General features: G+C 47.8%; 1 protein-coding gene across 2 annotated transcripts in view; it reads left to right on the forward strand.

Annotated features, from left to right (window-relative positions):
* LOC140391602 (UDP-glucose:glycoprotein glucosyltransferase 2-like) overlaps positions 1-12,727 on the forward strand; it is a 731,169-nt gene that overhangs the window by 299,620 nt on the left and 418,822 nt on the right. For both annotated transcript variants that reach the window (XM_072476257.1, XM_072476258.1), the window contains exon 9: positions 7,464-7,564. In XM_072476257.1, the coding sequence (XP_072332358.1) occupies positions 7,464-7,564 (101 nt within the window). The remainder of the gene's footprint in view (positions 1-7,463; positions 7,565-12,727) is intronic.

Here is a 12,727-nt window from a genome sequence, read left to right on the forward strand (position 1 = left end):
CCGGAGAGCCCAGAGGAAACCCACGCACACACGGGGAGGATGTGCAGACTCCACACAGACAGTGACCCAAGCCGGGAATCGAACCTGGGACCCTGGAGCTGTGAAGAAACTGTGCTAACCACTGTGCTTCCGTGCTGCCCAATGATTTGGATGAGGGAACAAAATGTAACATCTCAAAGTTGCAGATGATACCAAGTTGGGTGGGACGGTGAACCGTGACGAGGATGCAGAGATCCTTCAGCAATATCATAGAATTTCATAGAATTTACAGTGCAGAAGGAGGCCATTCAGTCCATCGAGTCTGCACCGGCTCTTGGAAAGAGCACCCTACCCAATGTCAACACCTCCACCCTATCCCCATAACCCAGTAACCCCACCCAACACTAAGGGCAATTTTGGACACTAAGGGCAATTTATCATGGCCAATCCACCTAACCTGCACATCTTTGGACTTTGGGAGGAAACCGGAGCAGCCGGAGGAAACCCACGCACACACGGGGAGGATGTGCAGACTCCGCACAGACAATGACCCAAGCCGGAATCGAACCTGGGACCCTGGAGCTGTGAAGCAATTGTGCTATCCACAATGCTACCGTGCTGCCCCTTGCATGGTCTAGTCAGGTTGGACGAGTGGGCAAATCAATGGCAGATGCAGTATAATTTGGAGAAGTGTGAGGTTATTCACTTTGGAAGCAAAAACAGGCAGGCTGAATGGTTGTAAATTGGGAGAGGTGAGTGTGCAGCGGGACCTGTATGTCCTTGTGCACCAGTCACTGAAGGTAAGCATGCAGGTGCAGCAGGCGATAAAGAAGGCTAATGGTATGTTGGCCTTTATTGCGAGAGGTTTCATAGAACATAGAACAGTACAGCACAGTACATGCCCTTCAGCCGCCGATGTTGTGCCGACCATTTATCCTAATCTAAGATCAACCTAACCTACACCCCTTCAATTTACTGCTGTCCATGTGCCTGACTAAGAGTTGCTTAAATGTCCCGAATGACTCTGACTCCACCACCTCTGCTGGCAGTGCATTCCACGCACCCACCACTCTCAGTGTAAAGAACCTACCTCTGACATCTCCCCTATACCTTCCTCCAATCACCTTAAAATTATGTCCCCTCGTTACAGGCATTTCCACCCTGGGGAAAAGTCTCTTGCTATCCACTCTATCCATGCCTCTCATCACCTTGTACACCTCTACCAAGTCACCTCTCAGCCTTCTTCGCTCCAGTGAGAAAAGCCCTAGCTCCCTCAACCTTTCTTCATAAGACATGCCCTCCAGTCCAGGCAGCATCCTGGTAAATCTCCTCTGTACCCTCTCCAAAGCATCCACATCATTCCTATAATGAGGCGACCAGAACAGTACACAATATTCCAAGTATGGTCTAACTAGAGTTTTATGAAGCTGCAGCAAAACCTCACGGCTCTTAAACTCAATCTCCCTGTTAATGAAAGCCAACACACCATACGCCTTCTTCACAACCCTATCAACCTGGGTGGCAACTTTGAGGGATCTATGTACATGGACCCCAAGATCCCTCTGTTCCCCCACACTTCCAAGAATCCTGCCTTTAACCCTGTATTCAGCATTCAAATTCGACCTTCCAAAATGAATCACTTCACATTTATCAAGGTTGAACTCCATCTGCCACTTCTCAGCCCAGCTCTGCATCCTGTCAATGTCCTGTTGTAACCTTCAACAACTCTCAACACTACCTACAACTCTACCAACCTTCGTGTCACAGCAAACTTACTAACCCACCCTTCGACTTCCTCATCCAAGTCATTTATAAAAACCACAAAGAGCAGAGGTCCCAGAACAGATCCTTACGGGACACCACTGGTCACCGACCTCCAGACGGAATACTTTCCATCCACTATCACTTGCTGTCTTCTTTTGGCCAGCCAATTCTGTATCCAGACAGTCAAATTTCCCTGTATCCCATGCTCGTAACTTTCTGTATGAGCCTACCATGGGGAACCTTATCAAATGACTTACTGAAATCCATATGCACCACACCCACTGCCCAACCTTCATCAATGTATTCTCGTTACATCCTCAAAGAATTCAATGAGGCTTGTGAGGCATGACCTGCCCCTCACAAAGCCATGCTGACTATCTTTAATCAAACTATGTTTTTCTAAATAATCATAAATCATATCTCTCACAATCCTTTCCAATATTTTGCTCACCACAGGCGTAAGACTGATGGGTCTGTAATTCCCAGGGACTTTCCTATTCCCTTTCTTGACCAGGGGAACAACATTCGCCTGCCTCCAATCATCCGGTGGAGAGTGAGGACGTAAAGGTCATCGGCAACGGCGCAGCAATCTCATCCGTCGCTTCCCGTAGTAACCTTGGGTATATCCCATCAGGCCCAGGGGACTTATCTATCCTGATGCTTTTCAAAATTTCCAGCACATCCTCCTTAATATCAACCTGTTCGAGTCTATTAACCTGGTTCACACTGTTCTCATGGGCAACAAGGTCCCCCTCTCTAGTGAATACTGAAGCAAAGTATTTATTTAGGGCCTCCCCCATCTCTTCAGACTCTAGGCACAAGTTCCCTCCACTATCCCTGATCGGCCCTACTCTCACTCTGATCATCCTCTTATTTCTCACATAAGTGTAGAATGCCTTGGGGTTTTCCCTAATCCTTCCCGCCAGGGCTTTTTCATGCCCCCTTCTAGCTCTCCTCAGTCCGTTTTTGAGTTCCTTCCTGGCTACCTTGTAACCCTCCAGAGCCGTGCCAGATCCTTGCTTCCTCAACCTGACATAAGCTTCCTTCTTCCTCTTGACTTGAAGCTCCACTTCTCATCATGGTAAGGCTCCTTCACCTTACCATTCCTTCCTCATCTCAGTGGGACAAAACAGTTCAGCACTTGCAGCATGTGCTCCTTAAACAATCCCCACATTACTGTTGTGCATTTCCCCAAGAACATTTATTCCCACTTTATGCTCCTCAGCTCCTGTCTAATAGCAGTATAATTTCCCCTCCCCCAATTAAATACCTGCCCATACTGTGTGTTCCTATCCTTCTCCATGACTATGGTAAAGGTCAAGGAGTTGTGGTCACTGTCACAAAAATGCTCTCCCACCGAGACATCTGACACCTGGCCTGGTTCGTTGCCGAGCACCAAGTCCAATATGGCCTCCCCCCTAGTCGGCCTATCTACATATTGAGTCAAGAATCCTTCCTGTACACACCTGACAAAATCTGCTCCATCCAAACCATTTGCACGAAGGAGGTTCCAGTCAATATTAGGGAAGTTGAAGTCGCCCATGACAATAACTCTGTTACTTCTATACTTTTCCAAGATCTGACGCCCAATCTGTTCCTCTATCTCTCTGCTGCTATTGGGGGGTCTATAGAAAACTCCCAATAAAGTGACTGCTCCTTTCTTTCTGACTTCCACCCATGCTGACCCAGTAGACAAACCCTCCTCAACTACCTCCTTTTCTGCAGCTGTGGTGCACTCCCTAATTAACAGTGCCACTCCCCCTCCTCCTTTACCTCCCTCCCAATTCTTAAATCATCTAAACCCCGGAACATATAACAACCATTCCTGCCCCTGTGAAATCTGTGTCTCCGTAATGGCCACAACATCGTAGTTCACCTCCCTTATTCCTGACACTCCTTGCATTGAAACAGACACACTTTAACCCATGCCACTGAGTGCAACTTTGCTCTATCAACTGTCTATCCTTCCTCACAGACTTGCTGCATACTATTTCTGCCTGTTCAACGGATACCCTATCCTCTGATCCATAGGTCTGGTTCCCATCCCCCTGCCAAACTAGTTTAAACCCTCCCGAAGAGCTCTAGCAAACCTCCCAACCAGGATATTGATGCCCCTCCAGTTTAGGTGCAATCCGTCCTTCATGTACAGATCCAACCTTCCCTAGAAGATATCCCAATGATCCACATATCTGAAGCCTTCCCTCCTGCACCAGCCCTGTTTCGAGCACAGGAGCAGGGATATGTTCTTGCAGGGATATAGGGCTTTGGCGAGGCCACACTTAGAATATTGTGTGTGGTTTTGGTCTCCTTTTCTGAGGAAGGATGTTCTTGCTCTCAAGGGAGTGCAGCGAAGGTTTACAAGACTGACTCCAGGGATGGCAGGACTGTCATATGAGGAGAGATTGACTAGGTTAGGATTGTTCTTGCTGGAGTTCAGAAGAATGAGGAGCATCTCATAAAAACTTACAAAATTCTAGCATGACTAGACAGGGAAGATGCAGGGAAGATGTTTCCGATGATGGATTTGTCCAGAACCAAGGGTCACAGTCTGAGGATTCAGGGTAAACCATTTCGGACAGAGATGAGGAGACATTTCTTCACCCAAGGAGTGGCGAGCCTGTGGAATTCATTACCACAGGAAGTAGTTGACTCTAAAACATTGAATATAGCACTTGGGGCGAAAGAGATCAAAGGTTATGGGAAGAAAGCAGGAATAGGCCATTGAGTTGAATGATCAGCCATGATCATGATGAATGGCGGAGTAGGCTCAAAGGGCCAAAAGACTTTCTCCTGCTCCTATCTTTTATGTATGTATCTATACCTGGTAGCATTCCAGTAAATCTTTCCCTCACCATCCGAAACTGCAGTGCCCAGAATTGGACACAGGGTAGTGTAACTGAACCCCAACCGGGCGGCACGGTAGCACAGTGGTTAGCACTGTTGCTTCACAGTGCCACGGTCACAGGTTCGATTCCTGCTTGAGTCACTATCTGAGCGGAGTCTGCACGTTCTCCCCATGACTGTGTGGGTTTCCTCTGGTTGTTCTGTTTCCTCCCACAAGACCCGAAAAACGTGCCTGTCGGGTGAATTGGTCACTCTGAATTCTCCCTCTGTTTATCAGAATAGGCGCCGGAGTTTGGCAACAGGGAGATTTTCACAGTAACTTCATTGTCGTGTTAATGTAAGCCTACAATAAAAATGATTATTAATGCCAATAATTTGTAAGTATTTATCATAACTTTCTTGCTTTTGTACTCTGTACCTCTACTCATAAAGTCAAGGACCGAGTATGTTTTTTAAACATCTTTATCAACATGTTCTGCCACCATCAAACGATTTGTTTATATGAATTCCAGATATCTGTTCCTTTACTCCTGTTTTTAAATTATTATGTTGGTTTTGTTTGATTCTCCTCACTCTTACTTCCAAAATCTGTGATTGTCCATTTCACCAGTGTTTCCATGTCCTCGTGAAGTGTACTATTATCATTTTCACTATTCACTACATGTCTGGAAATACTGCAGAGCTGGAAATCTGAAATAGAAACAGTCAATTTTAGAAACACTCAAGCAGGTCTGACGACATTTGTGGGAGGGAAGCTGATTTAATGTTTCAGGTTGATGAACAGCTCTGCTTTTTGCGTCACTTTTGAAATTCTGCCTTCAAATCCAAGTCCAAGTATATGTCAAAAAGAGCTGTGGACACGACTGTATACTTAACTCCTGTCTGAAATACTATTATTTTCAGCTTTCTATCCCTCAACGACTATCACTGTAGTTTTAATCTCACAGGCACCAATATAACAAAAATACCAAATGCCTTTTGAAAGACCATATGCATAGTGTCCCTACAGTGCGGAAAGAGGCCATTCAGCCCAGCGAGTCTGCACCAGCCCTTGGAAAGTGCATCCTACTTAAGCCCATGCCTCCACCCTATACTCGTAACCCAATAACCCCACCTAAACTTTTGGACAATAAATCCTCTGACTTCCCACTAATTCTCGCCACTTTGTATGCTTTTTCTCTTGCTTGTATGCTGTCCTTGACTTCCCTCATCAGCCATGGATGCCTTGTCCTCCCCTTAGCATGTTTCCTCCTCCTTGGGATGGATTTCTGTTGTGCCTCCCGAATAGCCCCCCAAAACTCCAGCCATTGTTGTTCCACTATCTTCCCTGCTGGGCTCCTTTTCCAATCAACTCTGGCCAGTTCCTCCCTCATGTCTTTGTAGTTACCCTTATTTAATTGTAATACTGTTGCATCTAATTCCAGCTTCTCCCAGCCTGTACATATCTTCCATCAGAGTCTTTTTACCTTTGCAATTTCAACTCTACCCACAGAGATTCTATGCCTTGTGATCCTATATCGGCCTAATGCCTTTCATTTGCACCACAAAGCCCTTTTTCCTAACCACTGACTCCATTCACTCTCTGGTAGCATTCTGAGACTGAAGCAGATTGCTTAATAATAAGAATAAGAATCTTTATTATTGTCACAATTACATTAACACTGCAATGAAATTACTTTGAAAATCCCCTCGTCGCCGCAATCCGGCACCTATTCGGGTACACTGAGGGAAAATTCAGAAAGTCAGAAAGTCCAAATTACCCAACAGCACGTCTTTCGGGGCAACTGGTAGCACGGTAGCCTTGTGGATAGCACAATTGCTTCACAGCTCCAGGGCCCCAAGTTCAATTCCAGCTTGGGTCACTGTCTGTGCGGAGTCTGCACATCCTCCCCGTGTGTGCGTGGGTTTCCTCCGGGTGCTCCGGTTTCCTCCCACAGTCCAAAGATGTGCAGGTTAGGTGGATTGGCCATGATAAATTGCCCTTAGTGTCCAAAATTGCCCTTAGTGTTGGGTGGGGTTACTGGGTTATGGGGATAGGGTGGCAGTGTTGACCTTGGGTAGGGTGCTCTTTCCAAGAGCCGGTGCAGACTTGATGGGCCGAATGGCCTCCTTCTGCACTGTAAATTCTATGAAACAGAGCACCCGAAGGGAACCCACGCAGACACGGGGTAACTTGCAGACTCCGCACAGACAGTGACCCAAGCCGGGAATCGAACCTGGGACTCTGGCACTGTGAAGCAACAGTGCTACCATGCTGCCCTTTCAACCTTGGCATCCAGTTTGACCTCCTGCCAGTCCCTTCCTATTCCCACCATTTCATTTCCTCTTCCATCTCTCCGACCATGCCCATTTTAAAAGAATTTGGGAACAGATACAGATACATTTGATGTCGGTAGACTAAGGTGCACAAATGAACATGGCTTTCAAGAATGATTTGGTGGACTCAAAAGTTAGAGAAGCTGAAAAGCATCTCTGTATTTCCTTTGATCACCCATGCTGTACAATAAAATCTGCTCTGTATACTGCACCCTCATACACCTCGGCCTGAATTCTCCGCCGTTAGGATTCTCCATTTTGCCGGCAGCCCGGGGGTTTCCTGACGGCATGGGGCTGCCCCACAATGAGAAACCCATTGACCAGCCGGCGAAACGGAGAATCCCGACAGCGTGCCGCATCAGAAATTTGGTGCGTTGGGACGGAGAAACTCGCCCCTTGTGTTTACTCAGCAAATCATTATGAAGCATAGAAGGAATGAGTTTGACAAATAAACCTCATTCATCTTAACCCCCAACATGCTTCCTGCCAGCTCCTTTCGCACACTTTTCACTCCCCTCTCTGCCTATTCCTCTGTGACTGCTATATTTTTCTTTAACCAGGCACCTATTTCCTGATTTAAATGACCAGCTGAAGGAATTAAGGAAACATCTTATTGAAAGCACTAACGACATGGCACCATTAAAAGTGTGGGAACTTCAAGGTACTCTTCACAATTTTTGTTTGTTTTTCCCCAGTTGGATATTTTATGCTGAAAAGCTGTTGATATTTTTTCACTTGCTATTTCTCCTGTTCTTTGCCCCACTTTCCTGTAAGCAACAAGAAGAAAACCTATCTTGACTGACATAGAAGCTATTTTGGTTTGCTGTAAGGAAATATCAACCTCCAAATTTCAAATTATGCCTGGTTAGTGATAGTGGAGCAAGAGGTGGAGTTGAGAGGGGCAGGTGTGGGGAAATGCCAGTGCGAGAGGGGAGGGTGTGAAGTTATTGGTGAGACACTCACTAAGGGAGAAACGGATGGGTGGAGGTCCCAGATGAGTGGAGAGCTGAGGGGGGCAGGGCTTTCTCAGGAATTCTCACCGCTCACTTTGGTGTTCGTCTCTTTTCAATGCACGATTCAGGAGAAACATGGAACCTGTAGAGTTGGCATTTCTACTACTTTCAATAGAGTAGCAGCAGAGACAAAGACTTGCCTACTGGGGGGGAGGCTGGACCCAGAGCTGTACTTGGAGCAGCACCACAAAGGGAACAGCCCCATTTGAGACAGTCCGGCAAAGGGTATTCCGACATATCTGTAGATGGCGGAGTCACAGTGCTGGAGAAGACAGTGGACCACATTTGTTATATCCTGCAGCAACTGGTAGCAATGGGAGGATACCCACTGTCCGTGGCCGTTGAAGTGATGGCAGCTCTGAACCTCTGCGAGCGGCTCATTTCAGGGCAGCACTGGTGATCTGTGTGGCATCAGCTAGTCAGCCGCACACTAGGGAGGTTACAGATACCCTTAACGTATATCAACTTGGATCAGCACAAGGAGAGCCAAGACGCAAGAGCCATGGACTTCACCCACTTAGCTGGCATGCCCCAGCTGCAAGATGCACCCACATGGGCCGACAATCTCCGTGGCATCATGCGGTGCCATTTATGAATTGCAAGGTATTCCACTCCTTCAATGTCTAGATCATCTGTGAACACATGATGTGAATCATGCAGGTGTGTGCCTGTTTCTCAGGGAGCGGCATGATAGTTACATCTTGGGGCTCTCTCAGATTCCAAATGTTTTTGTGGGAGAGCAGCGTCTGTAGGGATGGCTCTTCGGGGGCAAGGGGTACTCATTAAGGAGGTGGCTGATGAAATCACAAAAACCTGTGGAGACTCACTAGAATGAGTCTCAGGCATCGATGCGCAAGCTGGTCGAGCAGGCAACAGGACTGCTCAAGATGTGGTTCCAGTGCCTGGCCGGATTCTATGAGAGAATGATGATGACCTGCATCAAGGAAAGATGACCTGCATCTCTTCCTCCGAGATAACCCTGACTCGTGCCTGACAGAGAGTTGAACGTGTCCCGCCAATGAACGAGCTTATCATGCAGTTTAGAGACTCTGGGTGAGCTCTCATCTGCAACAGCCACAATGCCGAGGTCAGGCATTCTGCTGTGTTCCTCAAACTAATCTCCAGGATGGGTCAGCTTCTCTATACTTTGTCAGCCCGTGGCAGTCTCATCACTGGAGAAGACTGGCTACAATGAGAGGCCTGAGCATTGATGCTGGGGTTTTGTGGTGAGTCTTCTTTACTGAGTCATAATTTTCAAACTCAGGGTTACGACCCACGGGTGAATTGCGGGCGGGTGTCGGGGGGGTTACGAGCAATCTGTCACCGCGTTCCCGATCGCGGGAAGAAGTGCCCAACAGCTGCGACCGGCTTTTAAAAATGCTGGCTGCGATTGGCTTTCAAAAATGCTGGCCGGCGCATGCGTGCTCCCTTTGCTGGATGTAGCAATGCGCAGGCCAGAGCCCACTGGGGCAAACCGCCTCCTCGATTTGTCAGCGCGCTGATCCAGGAGCAGAATTATGTTTGAATCGGTTAGTCTTCCCACCAGAAGCGGCAGATGAGAGCAGATCACTAACCCAATACACTGACGTCACAAACTTTGGGCACAAAATTACTGAAGAGAGCTTCCCCCGTTTTGTGGCTGCCAGTAAGCAAGCAACATGACCACATGAAGAGCAGAAAAGGGATCTTTTTGGACTAAGGAAGAGAGGGCCAGAGACACAAATCGGCCACGACCTCACAACTGAATCTGCTGGAGAGAGCTTTGCAGGAGTGTTCACAACTGGACAAAGCAGTGCTGATGTGAGCTCTAGGACTTCTGATGAACAACCCATACAGAAATGTAACATTGAATGACAAAGTGAGATTGTGAGGACCAAACAGGCTCATCTGGCGCATTAAAGGCAAGCGAAAATGGTGGGTCGTGGAGTTTGGTTGGTGTGCGTTGCGAAGTTCGGACGGCGTGGGTTGCAAAGTTCAGACGGCATGGGTTGTGAAGTTCAGACGGCGTGGGTTGCGAAGTTCGGATGGCGTGGGTTGCGAAGTTCGGACGGAGTGGATTGCGAAGTTTGGACGGTGTGGGTTGCGATGTTCGGACAGTGTGGGCTGCGAAGTTTGGACGGCGTGGGTTGAGAAGTTTGGACGGCGTGGGTTGAGAAGTTTGGACGGCGTGGCTTGCGAAGTTTGGACGGCGTGGCTTGCGAAGTTTGGACGGCGTGGCTTGCGAAGTTTGGACGGCGTGGCTTGCGAAGTTTGGACGGCGTGGCTTGCGAAGTTTGGACGGCGTGGCTTGCGAAGTTTGGACGGCGTGGCTTGCGAAGTTTGGACGGCCGGTTGGTAAAAATGGGTCCCCGGAAAAAACATTTCAAAAATATCGCGTCTGCCCGGTCAAAAACAACCACCAAACTATTTTAATCCCATTTATCAGCACTTGGTCCATAGGTTTGCATGCCTTGGCATCACAAGTGCACACCTAAATACTTGTTAAATGATATGAGATTACTGCCTCCGCCACCCTTTCAGGTAGCGAGCTCCAGACTCCCACCACCCTCTGGGTGAAAAATACATTCCACGCAACCCCTCTAAACCTCCTGCCCCGTACCTTAAATCTATGCCTCTCTCCACCAAGGAATAACGTTTTTTCCGTCTACTTTATCTATGCCCGTCATATTTCATACATCTCAATCATATCCCCCTCAGTCTATCCGATCTCTCTTCATAACTAACACTCTCCAGCCGAGGCAACATCCTGGTAAATCTCCTCTGCACCCTATCAGTGCTATCACATTCGTCCTATGGTTCCAGAACTCCACACAATACTCTAGCTGTGGCCTAACCAATGTTTTATACAGTTCGAGAACAAACTCCCTGTTGTTAAACTCTATGCCTCGGCTAAGAAAGGCAAGTATACCTTGTGCCTTCTGAACCACTTTCCTTCCCTGCTACCTGAAGGGACCAGTGCACATGCACACCAAGGTCCCTCTGATCCTCAGTGCTTTCCAGGGTCCTGCCGTTCATCATGCCTTCTTTGTGCTGCCCAAGTGCATCACCTCATAGATCATAGAATCACTACAGTGCAGAAGTAGGCCAATTGGCCATTGAGTCTGCACCAACCCTCTGAAATAACACCCCACCTGGGCTCATACCCCCACCATATCCCCATAATCCAATAACCCCACGTAACCTTTTGGATACTAAGGAGCAAATTAGCATGGCCAATCCACTTAACCTGCACATCTTTGGACTATGATGAAACCGGAACACCTGCAGACTCCACGCAGACAGTTACTGTAATAACCTGCAGAGGACTCATCCAGCTGGGGATGATTGTTCCCTGTGCTCAATTGGACTGAATTTGATGTGTTATGTACTCTGGGATAACTCAGGCTGCAACTGGATGCAGCTTTAACCAAAAGACACTCCAGACCTTGAAGTTAGTTCAATCTGATTTATTGAACCAGTAGCACAGTTAGTACAGTTGTCTGTGAGTTTGACTCTCTGCTAACCTAAATGTGGTTAATCTGTCTGACTGAACCAGACTAGCTCTTAGCCACGTGCTGGAGGTGTGATACTGTACATACACCCTGACTCACTCTGTAGATGTACATCAGTGGAAAGAGGCAGAGTTTGAGTGCCTCGTGCCTTTTATAGTGAGATACCACCCCTGAGTGTCCTGCCTGCTCATTGGTCATGTCCTGTTCTCTGTGTTCATTAGCTGCCTGTCTGTATATCATTATCTGCATGTCTGCATATCATGACAAATTAACACTAGCACAAAAGGCTGGCAGCTGTAGAACCAGCTAAAAAGGGACGAGGACCCGGTGAAAGGTAACCGGGCCCTGTGTTTGTATGTAAATGAAATAAAGGACTTTTAAGAAGCTCGCTGGACTCCCCCTGGCTTTATCACATTGGCGACGATGATGAATTGGAGCTATCGGCGTGCTGCTTTTTCGGCTGAGCTACCTTCCTGGAATTTTTATTTTTACATGTGGACTACGGTACAGAGTTTTTTTTTTTCCCGAACCTGTAATGTCATGGAAGACGAGTGCCGGGTCGAGTTTTTGCTGCCGGCTTGTGAAGTGTGTCCGCTGGGAGTAATCTAGAGTCTGACGTGTCCCGTAGTACCGGATGCGGTATCTTCTGAGCGACTTCTGGTGTGGGTTGTGTCGCGTTTCGTCCATCTCTGTCTGCTGTTGTTTCCTGATGCTGGCAGAGTAGTCCACTGGGGAGTCTGTTCTCGAGTTGCCGCCGTCCTTCTAAAACGTCATTCTGATCGTGAGTGTAGTGTTGTGATTGGAAGACTTTTCTGCGGCTGCTCGGACTGTGGGATTTGCAACAGTGATGTTTTGCTTGCGAGCTGACAGTTATTGTACGACTGCAGGTTTTGTGCCTAGAGACTGGGGTGGGGTTACGGGGGTAGGGTGGATGTGTGAACTTAGGTAAGGTGCTCTTTCCAAGGGTCGGTGCAGACCCGATGGGCCGAATGGCCTCCTGCACTGTAAATTCTATGACTCTGTTGGTGTTAAATTGACTGGGCATTTCATACGTGACTTCTGTGGCAGCTTGCACAGAGCCCTGCTGTTTTTTTTGTTTGCGCTGTGGGTTTATTTGCCTGTGTAGAGGTACTGTATGAATGTCAGGGCGACAGCTCCCTGGGAATTTTGATAGGTGCTTTAATTTCAGGTAAACTTTAGAGTCCCTGTTTCTTAAAGTCAAGGGGCGTTTGGGAGTTATGGGACCTTGTCTGATGTCCCCCCCCCCGCCTCCCCCCACCCGTTCCCTCTATGGCTGGAAGGCATGTCACGCCGATTGGG

Source organism: Scyliorhinus torazame, chromosome 15 (assembly GCF_047496885.1).
Source record: "Scyliorhinus torazame isolate Kashiwa2021f chromosome 15, sScyTor2.1, whole genome shotgun sequence".
Taxonomy (NCBI): Eukaryota; Metazoa; Chordata; class Chondrichthyes; order Carcharhiniformes; family Scyliorhinidae; genus Scyliorhinus; species Scyliorhinus torazame.